The sequence below is a fragment of the Nerophis ophidion genome, linkage group LG19 (genome assembly GCF_033978795.1).
Source record: "Nerophis ophidion isolate RoL-2023_Sa linkage group LG19, RoL_Noph_v1.0, whole genome shotgun sequence".
Classification (NCBI taxonomy): Eukaryota; Metazoa; Chordata; class Actinopteri; order Syngnathiformes; family Syngnathidae; genus Nerophis; species Nerophis ophidion.
Genome location: NC_084629.1, coordinates 31,138,469 through 31,155,832, shown reverse-complemented (window position 1 = coordinate 31,155,832; position 17,364 = coordinate 31,138,469). Strand labels below are relative to the sequence as shown.

Sequence of the window (17,364 nt, the reverse complement as noted above, 5' to 3'; positions counted from 1 at the left end):
CGAGGGAAGACTACGGAAAACGGAGAATGCATTTGGACTGGCAAAGCAGACTGTACCAGTCATTGTCCGCCATGTATGTTGCGGACTCAAAGTCTAGGTCCAGAGTACAGTATATAAAGTCACCAAAAACGAATGGACAATGAAGGTGAAGGCAAAAGAATCAGGAGAGTCCTGAACCAGATATCTAGATCCCTAGTTTGATTGTTGTAAAATGTTCTTATCACATTAGTTATGTGTCTAATAAAGATTTGATTAATTTATGAGGGCTCAGGTGTGATTCGCTCCAATAGTGCCCCACAGCACACTGGATTCCAGTTAATTGAAATAACACCATATTATTTAGATCCATCCATCCATCCATCCATTTTCTACCGCTTATTCCCTTTCGGGGTCGCGGGGGGCGCCGGCGCCTATCTCAGCTACAATCGGGCAGAAGGCGGGGTACACCCTGGACAAGTCGCCACCTCATCGCAGGGCCAACACAGATAGACAGACAACATTCACACTCACATTCACACACTAGGGCCAATTTAGTGTTGCCAATCAACCTATCCCCAGGTGCATGTCTTTGGAAGTGGGAGGAAGCCGGAGTGCCCGGAGGGAACCCACGCATTCACGGGGAGAACATGCAAACTCCACACAGAAAGATCCCGAGCCTGGATTTGAACCCAGGACTGCAGGACCTTCGTATTGTGAGGCAGACGTACTAACCCCTCTGCCACCGTGAAGCCCCCATTTAGATAAGTTAAATTTAATTTAAGAACTTGAACACAAAGCAACACTGGAGGTGACTTTTTTCCATGCATGCGTACTAGGTCTCGTTCCGCCGGTGGACGGACGGGGTGTTAAACGATCATTGTGTGCGTGGACAAGGATAAGGTCCGGTGGGATTTACCCTGGATAACGGGGCCTGAGATAACGTCCATCTTTGCAAAATACACCTCTTGCAAATAGTGAGGTAAATAAGGCCATCAGGGCCATTCCACCCATTCACTACCATTTGCTTCCTGTAACTCACTCAAAATAAACTTGATAAAACACACATTAAACTATTAAAAATGTGTATTGATTTATTTTAGGCAACTTTTTAACATTGTTGTGCAAGGTTCCTAAGCCAAAATGGGTAACAGGACTGAAATATTGCCACATGGTATTTTTGCTGACAGCATGTTGAGACTATTTTATAAATAAATATAGAATATTTCACATAACAGGACTGTCGCCGAGAGTTTAATCTTCTCAGTCATAGTTGAAATATCATTAACAATACTGGTAGGGAAACAATACAATGCTACCGCAACTTAAGAGTGATTTAAATTATGAGCTGTCTGTCGGCTATTTGTTATGCTTTAAGTTGCAAGCATAATTTACAAGTTGCAAGCATTACCACCATTAGTTGGTGTAGTTAAAGTCACAGAGACCCTCAAAGGGTAAGTCCAAAGGATCCTGTCTTTCTCGCCATAGCATTAGCTTATAGCGAGAAATCGACATAACTTTGTTTTTCCAACCATGGGAAGGAAGTAAGTGAGTGTTTAGGAGGGTACTCAGAAAAAGTGGATGAACTCTAATTAAGGAAAGAAATAACAAAAAACATCACTGAGCCTGTCGCCTACTTGGCAAAGCAATTTGAGCGTATCACTGCTAGTTTGCAGCAGAATGAGTCTCAAGCAGGGGTCACCAACGCGGTGCCCGCGGGCACAAGGTTGCCCGTAAGGACCAGATGAGTCGCCCGCTGGCCTGTTCTAAAAATAGCTCAAATATCAGCACTTACCAGCGAACTGCCTCTATTTCTTACATTTTATTTATTTACTAGCAAGCTGGTCTCACCCTGCTCGACATTTTTAATTCTAAGAGAGACAAAACTCAAATAGAATTTGAAAATCCAAGAAAATATTTTAAAGACTTGGTCTTCACTTGTTTAAATAAATGCATTAATTTTTTTACTTTGCTTTTTAAAACTTTCAGAAAGACAATTTTAGAGTAAAAATACAACCCTAAAAATGATTTTAGGATTTTTAAACACATACCGGTATACCTTTTTACCTTTTAAATTCCTTCCTCTTCTTTCCTGACAATTTAAATCAATGTTCAAGTAAATTTATTCTTTTTATTGTAAAGAATAATAAATACATTTTAATTTAATTCTTCATTTTAGCTTCTGTTTTTTCGACAAAGAATACTTGTGAAATATTTCTTCAAACTTATTATGATAAAATTCAAAAAAATTATTCTGGCAAATCTAGAAAATCTGTAGAATCAAATTAAAATCTTATTTTAAAGTCTTTTGAATTTCTTTTAAAATTTTTGTTCTGGAAAATCTAGAAGAAATAATGATTTGTGTTTGTTAGACATATAGCTTGGACCCATTTCTTATATAGTCTAACAAAGTGCAGATTGGATTTTAACCTATTTAAAATATGTCATCAAAATTCTAAAATTAATCTTGATCAGTAAAAATTAATAATGATGTTCCATAAATTATTTTTTTAATTTTTTCAAAAAGATTCGAATGAGCTAGTTCTTCTATTCATTTCTTTGGGTTGAATTCTGAATTTTAAAGAGTCGAAATTGAAGATAAACTATGTTTCAAAATTACAATTTCTTTTTTTTCCAGTTTTCTCCTCTTTTAAACAGTTCAATTAAATGTTTTTTTCATCATTTATTCTCTACAAAAACCTTCCGTAAAAGGAAAAAAAATGTGTGACGAAAATACCCATTTTTTTATATATATAGATTTATTTATTAAAGGTAAATTGAGCAAATTGGCTATTTCTGGCAAATTATTTAAGTGTGTATCAAACTGGTAGCTCTTCGCATTAATCAGTACCCAAGAAGTAGCTCTTGGTTTCAAAAAGGTTGGTGACCCCTGGCCTAAAGCCAGCCAAGAATATTAGAATAATATCCAAACATTTATCCATGTACATATGGAAGAGAGAAGAGGAGAAGTGTGTTTAACTGAGAAGCAGCTGAAAGAAGATACCATAGAAGTCCACTCTCTAAGGTAAATGCAGTACATTATTACTACATTACTTCATAAAAACTACTGTAGTTGTTAGTAGTACATTAAATCGTATTGTTTTTGTACATTTTATATTTCCCCAAAATTGTCTTTTATTTTTAAAAGTCATGTTACATGTTAAAATTGTGATGTTTTGGCGGGCCAAGCACCGACTAGATGGATTTCAATTGGAGATGTTGATTTGAAATACAGGTGTTTTTAGATAATAGCTCCTTCGCTGAACATATTAAGCTTGTAAGTTGAGATACTGCTGTATAACTTTTTGGCCTTCCCTGACCTGCAAATGATCTGAATGATGCCACTTCCTGTGGACCATGTGGCCTTTTTAGTGGTTTCTTAGGGGAAAACACTAAAATGTGAATTGTATCAATTGTTGTTGTCTTAAAACATAAATATGAAATCAGATCAAGTACAGGAAAAATTGCTTTAAAAAAAATAATTGGATACACTTTATTTTCTAGGGATGCAAATGCCTTCCATCCATCCATTTTCTACCGCTTATTCCCTTTGGGGTGGCGGGGGCGTTGGTGCCTATCTCAGCTACAATCGGGCGGAAGGCGGGGTAAACCCTGGACAAGTCGCCACCTCATCGCAGGGCCAACACAGATAGACAACATTCACACTCACATTCACACACTAGGGCCAATTTAGTGTTGCCAATCAACCTATCCCCAGGTGCATGTCTTTGGAAGTGGGAGGAAGCCGGACTACCCGGAGGGAACCCACGCGGTCACGGGGAGGACATGCAAACCCCCACACAGAAAGATCCCGAGCCTGGGATTGAACCCAAGACTACTCAAGACCTTCGCATTGTGAGGCAGGTGCACTAACCCCTCTACCCCTGTAATGCAAACACCCATGTTATTGTTTTATTCTAGTGATTTTTAAATGGTGTTACGCCAACTAAATATTCAAACACAGCGTTACTGTTCAAAATATGCTTACTGTCACAGTGGCCCAAAAATATTAAATAATAAATACATGTTAAATAAAACCCCTGCCTTGTTTTTAATCAACACTTAGGCCTAGTACGCTACTGTATTTCAATGTTGGTCACTATGGTGGCACTTTGAGAACCACTGTTTTGTTCTAAACTTGTCTTACCTGCAAGGAGAGGTGAAGTGCACGTTTCCCGGTCTGAGAAAAATAATTAGGATTACCGTGTTTCCTTGAATTGCCGCAGGACATATAGTATGCGCCTGCCTTGAATTACTGCCGGGTCAAACTCGCTTCCCAAAATAATTAGCGCATGCTTTGTATTACCGCCTGGTCAAACTCATGACGTCACGAGTGACACTTCTCCTGTCATCATTTTCAAAATGGAGGAGGCTGATTTCAATACCGGTAATTTGAAATCGCATAAAGGTAAGAAGATTAAGAGCTATTCAGTAGGATTTAAGGTCCAAGCTTACATCACACTAACATTTTTACTGCATACCTTTGGTAAGTGCCGGAGTGAGAAGTTGGTTTTAAAATAATTAGCGCATACTTACTTCTACCGCATGCCTTTGGTAAGCGCAGGAGCGAGAAGAGGTTTTGAATTAATTAGCGCCCCGGCGGCAATTCAAAGAAATACGGTATATTGTGTAGAGACAAGGTGGCAAACATGGTGAACAACTGGGAGGAGCTTTACCCCTTCAATGAATAAAATTAACTTCAATGATTGCTAAAATGCAAATATATTTTTACGTATCTTTAGGCAGCATTTTTTTTAATAATAGTGGGGTTCTCATTTTTTAACGTAGCCTAGAAGCTAATTACAGCAACGATAATGAAAGTGTTCCGGCTTGCAGGCTACGCAGCACCGTGCTGGGGAGTAGGCGGGATGATGATGATGATGATGATGATGGAGCTAAGATGGCAGACCATCTGAGGGTGCTGCCTCTCGGGGGTCAACACATTTCCAAATAGAAGAAAGCCCCCTTCGATCGTGTAATTTTGTCATTTTATAGACACTGTCTTTGAAGCTTCGAAGAAGAAACTCGTGCCAATCGGACGACCGGTCGCCGAATTATCCCGGATAACAAGCGTCGATCCCGGATACTATTCAACGGACACGACGTGTGGTGGATTTAACAATGAACGGATTTTTTTTTTAAATGTTACAACCGATGGCCGGATGTGATCTGTCTGCTTCAAATTTGGCCTGGTTTATGCATTGTGCTCCATAACGATGATGTGCGCCGCGGCCGCCGCCTGTGGGGGGATCGTGCCCTCCTCGTCGCCGTCGACGGGGCTGGGTGTCCGGGTCATGCACGGACTAGGAGCCGATCTCTCCACCATCGGGCCGGGCATGGGTCCCTGTCCGACGCCCGCAACCCAGTCTGACTGTCGGACTCGGTATCAGCTTTTGCTCTCAGGGAGAGCCCTGGCGGAACGGTACCGGCGGATTTACACGACTGCCATCAACGATAAAGAGCAAGGGATAAATCAAGGAAGGTGAGTGGGGGGGAATATTTGGATGTTAACGGCTAGCTTGAGCTAAGCTAACATTACCTCACTGCGCTATCGTTAGCCGCATCTGTCATGTGTGTTATCAGAAGCCATTATACGAGACGCTGTCGCATTCGTTTAGGAAATAAATAAATAAAACACACAGGAGCTGCACTGTGTAGAGGAGGGGGTTACACTCCCGTTGGGGGTCACTTCGCTTATTAGCATTTCATCCTGCACTTCCTTAGCCTCCTTAGCTTAAGTTACATCGCCGGTGACCCCCCGGCTTGAAACAATGCCTATTTGTTTTAATCATCATTTCAATAACCCCACTCGCTCGGGACGTGCCAATGCCATCAACGAAGCGCACATTTTCGGGTTTGCATTAAAGCTAGCTCAGCTGTCACGGGAGCACATTTACGTGATCTATTTGCCAGCAGGCTGCAAAAACGCAACGTAAACCCTCTGGATGTTTACACTGATGTTAAAACCGTTTTTTGCGAGAGTCGTTTTCATTCTCGCGTGTTTAGGCCCAACGGCGTCACTGTTTCGTTAGCTCGCTAGCAAAAGAGCTTCCTCTTCTAAAGTGGTTATTATGGTGCGATCACGACCGTGACAGTGACAATAGTGGGGCGTCAACGCACACAAGTACACCGTCTGGTGAGCCACTTTGCGTGTGGCGAGTGAATATTAAGATGGTGGAGTGGTAGGGGGATCTCAAGTGGCTGTTATTTTCGCCTAAGGCTAATAAGAATTACGTCATTTATTGTCAGTCAGGTTGGAGAGGAGCCGGGTCATTGCAGCATCTCTTCCTCGCTCAATGCTCTTGTTGTTATTGTTATCCGCCACCCTCACAGAGTTTTAATAATTGCTCCGGTTTTGATTTTACACGCCTTCAAAGAACCCCTGCACAAAGTTTCCTAAAAAATTTCATTTTTGCCTCTTTGAGCTGTAATTTAGTTGTAATAACTGCTCCGGTTTTGATTTTATGCACCTTCATAGAACCCCTGCACAAAGTTTTCTAAAAAAAATATTTTTTGCCTCTTTGAGCTGTAATTTGACCCCCTTAAAATGCTTCAAAGTGCAAGTTAAAGCTCTACTATGCAAAGCAAAAGCCATTTATCAACAACATCCAGAAACGCAGAGCTGTAATTTGACCCCCTTTACATGCTTTAAAACTCACCAAATTTTACACACACTGGACTGGCGAAAATTGCCATCTAATAAAAAAACAAACCATAAAAATCAAAATTGCGCTCTAGCACCCCCTAGGAAAAAACACAGACAAAACTGCTTGTAACTTCTGTTAGGAATGTCGTAGTGACATGAAACAAAAACCTCTATTTAGGTCTGACTAAGACCAGGGCTTGAGTCGCGGGGACAGCAGCCTAATTGGGCCCGACCAATGCTGCTTGCAGCTTTAATTGTTATTGTTATCCGCCACGACTAAGTGTCACTTTGCATTCATCAACTATGGCTTTTTTGTTTCAATACAGCAAGAATTAGGGCGTTAAAACGTGTGTGGTGGCAGTTATCAAGGAATAAGTACTAGAGATGTCCGATATTGTCCAACTTAGGGCTGGGCGATTTTTAATATCTCGATATGGGGACGGCATGGCGCAGTGGGAGAGTGGCCGTGCACAACCCGAGGGTCCATGGTTCAATCCCCACCTAGTACCAACCTCGTCACGTCTGTTGTGTCCTGAGCAAGACACTTCACCCTTGCTCCTGATGGGTGCTGGTTAGCGCCTTGCATGGCAGCTCCCTCCATCAGTGTGTGAATGGGTAAATGTGGAAGTAGAGTCAAAGCGCTTTGAGTACCTTGAAGGTAGAAAATCGCTATACAAGTACAACCCATTTATCATTTATTTATCATATTTTTAGGGGGCAGCTCGGTGCAAGAGGGGTTAGTCCATCTGCCTCTCAATACGAACCCAGTAGTAGTCCTGGGTTCAATCTGTGTGGAGTTTGCATGTTCTCCCCGTGACTGCGTTGGTTCTCTCCGGGTACTCCGGCTTCCTCCCACTTCCAAAGACATGCACCTGGGGATAGGTTGATTGGCAACACTAAATTGGCCCTGGTGTGTGAATGTGAGTGTGAATATTGTCTGTCAATCTGTTGGCCCTGCGTTGAGGTGGCGACCTGTCCAGGGTGTACACTGCCTTCCGCCCGAATGCAGCTGAGATAGGCTCTAGCGACCGCCCCCCCCCCCAAAAAAGGGACAAGCGGTAGAAAATGGATAGATATTTTTAGGCCATATCGCGATACACTATATATATATATATATATACATATATATATATATCGATATTTTGCCTTTGTCATGTCTTGGTGATCATGTTTAGTTTGGCAATGTTCTGTTTGGTTTTTGCACTCTATCAGTTCCTGTTTTTTCACTCCCTGATTTGTTTCCATGACAACCCATTAGTTTTCACCTGTCCTCATGTCACGCACCTGTTATTAATCACGTCACCTCTATTTAAGCCTGTAGTTGCCAGGCAGTCAGCCTGGCGACATCACCCTCTACACACCCTTGTTATTCATGCTGATGATCCTTGCTGCGCTTTTTCATGCACGTTTCTTGTCACAGTAAGTGTTTTCGTTTTTTTGTCCATAGTTCTGCCTCCGTGCTAGTTTTTGTTTTCAGAGTCAAGTTTTCTACCTCCGCTGTGAGCGCCTTTTGTTTATACCCTTCGTTTTTGTAGTACTTTCGGGTTGATATTAACAGATGTCGTGTCACATCGTGTCTGATCCAGTCGCTTTGCACGACGGGAAAACAAACCGCACCAAGTCCAAGTCTTGACAGCCTAAGCCTTGAATGAGCACTTGATACATATAACCACACCAGTATGATGATTCTATGTGTCTACATTAAAAACAATCTTCTTTATACAGGATTAATATATGCTCATCTTAAACTTTCATGCAGAGAAGGAAATCACAACTAAGTCAATTGACCAAAAGTGTATTTATTAAGCAGTGGCACAAACATTCATGTCGTTTCCATAACAGAAAATACAAGATTGTCAGAGACATTTCAAAACAAGCTATTAGTGCACTTTTGTGCATGATGTCACTAAGATGCCATATCAAAACAACACTAAATTAAAGTGCACTTTTTGTACAGAACCCAACTACAATAGTTTAAAACAAATAAAGTGCACTTTTGTGCATGATTTTGTGGGCATGTGGCACTGAATGGAGATGTTGACATGCTGAGTAAGCATTCTTCATTCTCTAGCAGGTGACTTTTCAAATGATGCTACATATTAGCAGTAATACTATTTTTTGTAGCAAAGTTTAGCACCACACTTGACAAATTACGGTTGTCTGTTCGACATATTCCCTCTTGAAGTCAAACCACCGCCAGACGATGGACCCACTGCTGTTTTTCTTGGGAATTGGTTCTTCCTTCATTTGTAACCAGATTCACAACTTCTTTCTCCCGTGTTACCACTTGCACGGCTTCGCTAGCATCACAGCTAACGTTACCCATGCTGCTAACTCTCGGCGTATACGTATGTGACGTATGACGTGACGGTATGTGACGTGTGTAAAAAGGTGCGCTTGCTGTCTGTGAGAAGGAGCGACAAGGAAGAGTGGGAAGAGCCTGCAGTGTAATGCCCGCAGCTAAAAGCAACTGCGTGAGAACGTATACTCAAATATCACGATATGGTCATTTTCTATATCACACAGAGACAAACCCGCGATATATCGAGTATATCGATATATCATCCAGCCCTAGTTCCATTTACCTCAGAAGCTAAAAATTGGAGCTGGGAATGACGTCGTACCATGACTTGATTAACGTTGAAAAACTTATTCAATTTAGGGCTGGACGATATTGCCTTTTTTTAATACCGTGATATTTGTAGGCCATATCGCGATATACGATATATATTACGATATTTTGCCTTAGCCTTGAATGAACACTTGATGCATATAATCACAGCAGTATGATGATTCTATGTGTCTACATCAAAACATTCTTCTTCATACTGCATTAATACAGTATATGCGACTTTTAAACTTTCATGCAGAGAAGGAAATCACAACTAAGTCAATTTACCAAAACTGTATTTATTAAAGTTATTAGCAGGTGACTTTTCAAATGATGCTACATATTAGCAGTAATGCTACTTCTGGTAGCAACGCTTGTGCCCCACACATGACAAATTAAAGTTGTCTATTCGACATATTCCCGCTTGAAGCCGAACCACCGCCAGACGATGGGCCCCGTGCTGTTTTTCTTGGGAATTAATTCTTCCTTCATTTGTTACGAGATTCGCACCTTCTTTCTCCGCAACAACCCGCTAGCATCACAGCTAACGTTAACCACGCCGCGACCTCTCCGCTGGGCGAGGGCGTGTACGTATGACATGACAGTAAGTGACGTATGAATGTGCGCCTGCTTGTCTGTGAGGAGACAGGAAAAAGTGAGGAGAGTGTAATGCCCGCAGCTGCATGAGAACGTCTACTCGAATATTACGATATAGTCATTTCTATATGGCACAGAGACAAACTCGCGATATATATCGTACATCGATATATCGCCCAGCCCTAATTCGAGTGTTACCATTTAGTACTCAATTGTACGGAATATGTACAGTACTGTGCAATCTACTAATAAAAGTCTCAATCAAAAGTCACAGCAGAGTTGTGAGCGGTTGGAAATCAAGATGGCCTCATCTACGAAAGCTTTTTTTGCGTTTGTCCTGTTTGAAAATAAACAACTTACTGGAAAATATGCACTCTCTCTGCAACCTTCAAACATGGTGGAAGAAGAGGAAACACAGGCGCGATTGCTAGCGATGTACAACGTATATACCACATAAATCTTACGCTACAGTATCGTTACCATATATAAACGTACAACAATACATTGTACATGGCTGATTTAGTACGACAAAAACTAATCAGAAGTGCTAATATCTATAGAACCCCTTATATCGTTTACATATAGAGTAGCCATCTTTGAAACCAAGGCTGGGGGGTTGTGAGAGTGCTGCGACTTTCCGAGTAGGAAATCCGACCTCAAGGAGCGTTCCAGTTGGAATTCCTACCAGCAACTCAGAAAATCCGACTAGCACGAATGGAACTCCCCATGTAATAGCACGTTAATGTTTTTAGGAATCTATTGCAAAAATGGGAATTTCTTACAAGTGTTTTTAATTGAACTCTGTTCAATTAAAATAGTATTCAGTCGAATAGCCCAAATGATGAAAAAGAGAGGACCTAAAATGGAACCTTGGGGAACACCACGAGTATAACTAAATACATTGAAGAAATGACTACTAACTGAATCTTTTGGTAAACAAGCTACAGCAAACTTTAGTTAATTAAGAAAAAACATTGTAACTGCCAAAAAGCAGAGGTCTTCATGGAGTGTTTTGGGGAACGCCTCAGTTATGTAAATCAAAAGTTTTGACGCCTGTGTTCTGTGCATGCAAGCAAGGCTAAAATGTCAAAGCAAAGATCTGCCATTGTTTTTACATTGCTCTAAGTTCTTAGGAATTGGCTGCAAAATTGTTTGTTAACCAAGTTAAAAAAAATTGTTTGTTAACCAACTGAAACTGAAATGACGTGTCATTCCCGGGCCAGATTTGGCCCCTGGGCCTTCAGTTAAATATCACTGCTCTAATAGTACAGTTCGTTTGGTCAAGTGTGAACACAGTCCAGGAGCAAACAGGCTGAGAGATGGTTCAAAGTCCACGTGCGAGTGGGCTCTCGTCCTAAGTCCTAAGATAAGTGTGAAGTTATAGGGGCCCTATCCTGATCATTTTTGGAGCTTTCAAAATGTTACTGGATCACAGTGGGAGGTAAATCCACATTTTTCTCCTCTTGGCCAACCTGCTTGGATTCCTCCTCGACCACGCCTACTCTGTTGGAATTACAGTGCATCCGGAAAGTATTCACAAAGCTTCACTTTTTCCATATTTTGTTATGTTACAGCCTGTTTCCGAAATAGAATTAATTCATTTTGGTTCTCAAACTTTTACAGGCAAACCTCGTATTGACAATGTAATTTTGACATTTTTGCCAATTTATTAAAATTAAAACAATCACATGTAACATACGTATTCACAGCTTTTGCTCAATAATTTGTTGATGCAACTTGGGCTGCATTTAAAGCCTCAAATCTTTTTTTAATACGATGACACGAGCTTGCCACACCTATCTTTGGACAGTTTCACCTCCCAAGCTTCATCAGATTGGATGAGAAGCGTTGGTTTCCATCCAGGATGTCTCTGTACATTGCTGGGTTCATCTTCATCTAGTCAGGGAGGAGACCAAGAACCAATGGTCACTCTGTCCGAGCTACAGAATTCCTCTGTGGAGGGAGGAGAACCTTCCAGAAGAACAACCATCTATGCAGCAAACCACCGGTATAGTAGTATGATATAGTAGCCAGACAGAGGCCATTTCTTAGTAGAAAGTACGCCAAAATTCACCGGAAAGACTCTCAGACCATGAGAAACAAAATTCTCTAGTCTAATGAGACAAAGATAGAACTCTTTGGCGTGAAATGTCAGGTGTCATGTTTGGAGGAAACCAGGCAAATACCATACCTGCAGTGAAGCATGGTGGTGGCAGCATCATGCAGTGGGGATGTTTTTCTGCGGCAGGAACTGGGAGGCTAGTCAGGATAGAGAAAAAGACTAATGCAGAAATGTACAGAGAGATCCTGGATGGAAACCAACTCTTACCATCCAACCTAATGGAGCTTGAGAGGTGCTGCAAAGAGGAATGGGCAAAACTGCCCAAAGATAGGTGTGCCGAGCTTGTGGCATCGTACTCAAAAATACTTGAGGCTGTAATTTTCTACCAAAGGTGCCTCAAGAAAGTATTGACCAAACGCTGTGAATTAGGTCCTGGGCGACATATCGAATATACTCGATATATCGCGGGTTTGTCTCTGTGCAATGTAAAAAATGACCAACTTAAGTTTTCGAGTATACATTCTCATGCAGTTGAATTTAGCTGGGGGCATTACACGACAGGCTTCTCTCACTCTTTCTTGTATCTCCTTCTCACAGAGTGATAAAACAAGTGCACCTTCTTACATACGTCACAAGCCCTCACCAAGCAGAGAAGTAGCGGCATGGATAACGTTAGCAGTGGCAGGCGGTGTAAGCGGAGCGGTGCAAGTGGTAATACGAGAGAGAGAAGGTGCGAATCTGGTATAAATGGAGGAAGAAGAATTAATTCCCAAGAATAACAGCAGAGGATCTATCGTCTGGCGGTGGTTTTGCTTCAAGCGGGAAATTGTTGTACAGACAACCGTAATATGTAATGGATGCTGCAAAGGCATTGCTACAAACCGTAGCATCACTGCTAATTTGTAGCATCATTCGACAAGTCACCCGCTAAAGAATAAACAGTGCTTGAAACTCCGCATGTCAACATCTCCGGCCGGTGCCACACCAACAAAATGCCGAAGCAACCAGTACTGACCCAAATATGGAAAAACAGAAGGAGATAATGTCTGCAGTAACCTACCACATAGTGAAGGACGTACACAATTTGATTTCATATTACAGTATGCAGCTAATTTTTAATTGACGGTAGGGATAGCAACACTAAATTGGCCCCAGTGTGTGAAAGTGAGTGTGAATGTTGTCTGTGTATCTGTGTTGGCCCTGCGATGAGGTGGCGACTTGTCCAGGGTGTACACCGCCTTCCGTCCGGGTGTAGCTGAGATAGTCACCAGCGCCCCCCGCGACCCCAAAGGGAATAAGCGGTAGGAAATGGATGGATGGGTGGGTTATTGAAATATCTTGTGTGACATCATGCACAAAAGTGCACTTTATTTGTTTCAAACTATTGTAGTGGCGTGCTGTAAAAACAGTGCACTTTAATTTAGTGTTGTTTTGATACGTCATCTTAGGGACACCATGCACAAAAGTGCTCTAATAGCTTGTTTTAAAATGTCTCTGACAACCTTGCACTTTCTGTTTTGAAATGACATGAATGTTTGTGCCACTGCTTAATAACTGTTTACCAAATACAGTTTTGGTCAAATGACTTATTTGTGATTTCCCTCTCTGCATGAAATTTTAAAATGAGCACATATTAATGCAGTATGAACCACAATGTTTTAATGTAGACACATAGAATCATCATACTGCTGTGATTATATGCATCAAGTGTTCATTCAAGGCTAAGGCAAAATATTGAGATATGTATTGTGTATCGCCGAAAAATATCAAGATATTAATAAAAGGCCATATCGCCCAGCCGTACTGTGATTAGTTTGTAAAAAAATAAAAATAAAAACTGGAAACATTGTCATTATGGTGTAATTTTTTTTAGGACAAAAATGAGTTTATTCCATTTCCGAATGAGGCTGTAAAAAGTGAAACGCTGCGAATACTTTCCGGAAGCGCTGTAGTTAACGGTTAAGGGGTCCGTCATGTGTGAATGGAAAAACAACACGTGTTGCGGCATACAACGTCGGATGCACGTCGGATTTGAAATGAAGAATTATACATGGACAGCCATGGAGTCACATGACATGTCCATTGACCGAGGCGCCAGAAAAGTGTGTTATACATGCTTGTGTTGCAATTGGGACTCAAACAGAAAGTTAAGACCTAAACAGAAAGTTGAGTCCCCGCACAGGACAAAGTCATCGAACCGCTTCTTTCAATTACTCACACTCTTTGAATTACGGCAGATGTATTACACAACATTTATTTGATCAACAATGGGGTAATTCAGTTATTTGATTATTTTGTTCGATTGTATTCAAAATTGCAAAAACACAAAGAAAAATGACAATTTGTTATTTCAAACATTTTCTAGTTAAGACTGACTCAATAGTGCCTCTGCACTCTATTCAGTCGCCTCTGAGGTCTTAATGGATTATTATTGTTCAAAAGGGACAAAAGGGTCAAGCTCTACTCACAGCATGACTTTTTGTTTTAATTTAAGCTTTCAATTGTGCATTTATTTTTTACATTTATTGAAAGCACAAGTGTTAAACTCAAGCCTCGCGGGCCAAATCTGTCCCGCCACATTAATTCACACAGCCTGGAAATATTGTGCATAAGTAAGAAATGTTATCTTTGTTGATAAATGTATTTAAATTTTGACATAAAAAAATGTAACTCATAACTTAATATTGTTTGTTACAGTAAGCTATTTTTGTCATTGGTACTAAGGCTGGGGGATATGGCTTTTTTTAATATCTCGATATTTTTAGGCCATGTCACGATACACGATATATATCTCGATATTTTGCCTTAGCCTTGAATGAACACTTAATGCATATAATCACACCAGTATGATGATTCTATGTGTCTACATTAAAACATTCTTCTTCATACTGCAATAATATATGTTCATTTTAACCTTTCATGCAGAGAGGGAAATCACAACTAAGTCAATTTACCAAAACTGTATTTATTAAACAGTTATTAAGTAGTGGCACAAACAATCATGTCATTTCAAAACAGAAAGTGCAAGATTGCCTGAGACATTTTAAAACAAACTAGTGGTGCACTTTTGTGAATGATGTCACTAAGATGACACATCAGAACAACACTAAATTAAAGTGCACTTTTCATACAGACCGCCACTACAATAGTTTAAAACAAATAAAGTGCACTTTTTGCATGATGTCACACAAGCTATTTAAATAACTGTCAAATAAAAGTGAGCTGCATAATAGGAAATCAAATAGTGTATGTCTTTCGCTATGTGGTAGGTTCCTGTGGACCTTATCTCCTTCTGTTGTTGACAATTTTTTTTAATATGGTGTTGATGTGGAAATGTTTGCCTCTGTATTTTGTTGGTGTGGCATCGAACGGAGATTTTGACATGCGGACTACTCACTCTTCATTCTCTAGCAGGTGATTTTTCAAATGATGCTACATATTAGCAGTAATGCTACTTTTTGTAGCAACGCTTTTGCCCCACACTTGACAAATTACGGTTGTCTGTTCGACATATTCCCACTTGAAGCCAAAACCACCGCCAGAGGATTGACCCCGTGCTGTTTTTCTGGGGGATTAATTCTTCCTTCGTTTGTTACCAGATTCACACCTTCTTTCTCTCGTGTTACCACTTGCACCACAGCAAACGTTACCCATGCTGCTACCCCTCTGCGCGGCGAGGGCGTATACGTATGTGACGTATGTAAGAAGGTGCGCTTGTTTTATGTCTCTGTGAGAAGGAGAGACAACAAAGAGTGAGAAGAGCCTTTAGTGTAATGCCTGCAGCTAAAAGCAACTGCGTGAGAACCTATACTCTAATACAGGGGTGTCAAACTCAAATACAGAGTGGGCCAAAATTGAAAACTGAAAAAAGCCGCGGGCCAAGGTTGAACAAATTCACCTTTTAATAGGGACCAAAACAAGTTTTGCATTGCACATTGAACAAGCAAGGCTTAGTATATACAGTAACTTTATAGTGACATGCAAAATCGAGTTTCAAATAATAATAATAATAATTAAAAAAATATCAATGGCATATCAAATACAATTTAAATACACATTTAATGCCTCTTTTCTATTTGCAGCCTTCTGAGGTAAATATCAAAATATATTGTAGCGTCCCGAAAGAGTTAGTGCTTGAAGGGGTTCTGGGTATTTGTTCTGTTGTGTTTATGTTCTGTTACAGTGCAGATGTTCTCCCAAAATGTGTTTGTGATTCTTGTTTGGAGTGAGTTCACAGTGTGGCGCATATTTGTAACAGTGTTAAAGTTGTTTATACAGCCACCCGCAGTGTGACCTGTATTGCTGTTGACCAAGTATGCCTTGCATTCACTTATGTGTGTGTAATAGCCGCATATATTATGCGAGTGGGCCTGCACGCTGTTTGTATGGAGGAAATGCGGACGTGACAACATGTTGTAGAGAATGTTAAAGGCAGTGTCTCTAAGGCACGGCCTCAATATTGTTGTCCGGGTGGAAATCGGGAGAATGCTTGCCCCGGGAGATTTTCGGGAGGGGCACTGAACTTCGTGAGGATTGGCAAGTGTGAGAAATTGCGGTGTTACAGCGGCACCGCTGCTGTGTAATAACGGCGGGCCAGCTGTAATGTTAGTTTGATATTGCCTCAAGGGCCAAATTAAATTACACGGCGGGCCAAATTTGGACCGCGGGCCAGAGTTTGACACCCATGCTGTAATATCACGATATAGTCATTTTTATACCGCACAGAGACAAACCCGCGATATATCGAGTATGTCGATATATCGAGTATATCGATATATCGCCCCAGTTGATACCCTTTTCGAAATAAATTATGCACTAGCCGAACGTCACTATCTGCTTGTCATTATGGCTGCAGATTACGAAGCAAGTTTTCCATCAGTTTGTTGGTAAACAATTATAATAATCAGATGAAGGGGCAGTGGTGTAATCATCAGTCCCTTTGGAATCAAGTGTTGTTGTTTTTTTTTCGTGATTGTTGTTGCCTAAAACGCTGGATTTTGCAGCAGGATTTGAAAAAAAGTTGTGGGAAAATAACCCTTTATGATGCAAGGAGACATTGATTTGTTAGACAGTGTTGCATTTGAGTGCTGCTGGGACAAATTTGATTGGCGAAAACATGGAAAATTGGTCGAAATGTACGTGGAAATTGTGTGAATTAGGCAAAGTTGCGAGGCCATGCATTATTCTCGGGGATTGGTTGAATTTCACGGCACCAATTTTCTCGATTTATGCCGTATCAACAATATTCAGGGAGTGCAATAATGGCACTGCCTTTAGTGCCCCCTACATCCTGAACTGGCAGCGTGCAAGCCCAGTTTTATGTTGCATCTGGCCATGCAAGACGCATGTGTGTTATTGCAAGATATATTTGATCAACAGCAACAAAGGTCACACTGAGGGTGGCGGTAAAAAACATTTAACACTGTTACAAATATGTGCCAGACTGTGAACCCACACCAAACAAAAATGACA

The 17,364-nt window shown here is 40.9% G+C and overlaps 1 protein-coding gene across 17 annotated transcripts in view; it reads left to right on the top strand.

Annotated features, from left to right (window-relative positions):
* Positions 1-4,841: 4,841 nt before the first annotated feature.
* Positions 4,842-17,364, top strand: part of mycbp2 (MYC binding protein 2) — a 158,912-nt gene continuing 146,389 nt past the window's right edge. For 14 of the 17 annotated variants that reach the window (XM_061879800.1, XM_061879795.1, XM_061879798.1 and 11 more), the window contains exon 1: positions 4,842-5,458. In XM_061879800.1, the coding sequence (XP_061735784.1) occupies positions 5,193-5,458 (266 nt within the window). In that variant the 5' untranslated portion in view covers positions 4,842-5,192. The remainder of the gene's footprint in view (positions 5,459-17,364) is intronic. The other 3 variants (XM_061879809.1, XM_061879807.1, XM_061879805.1) reach the window with 1 other exon arrangement.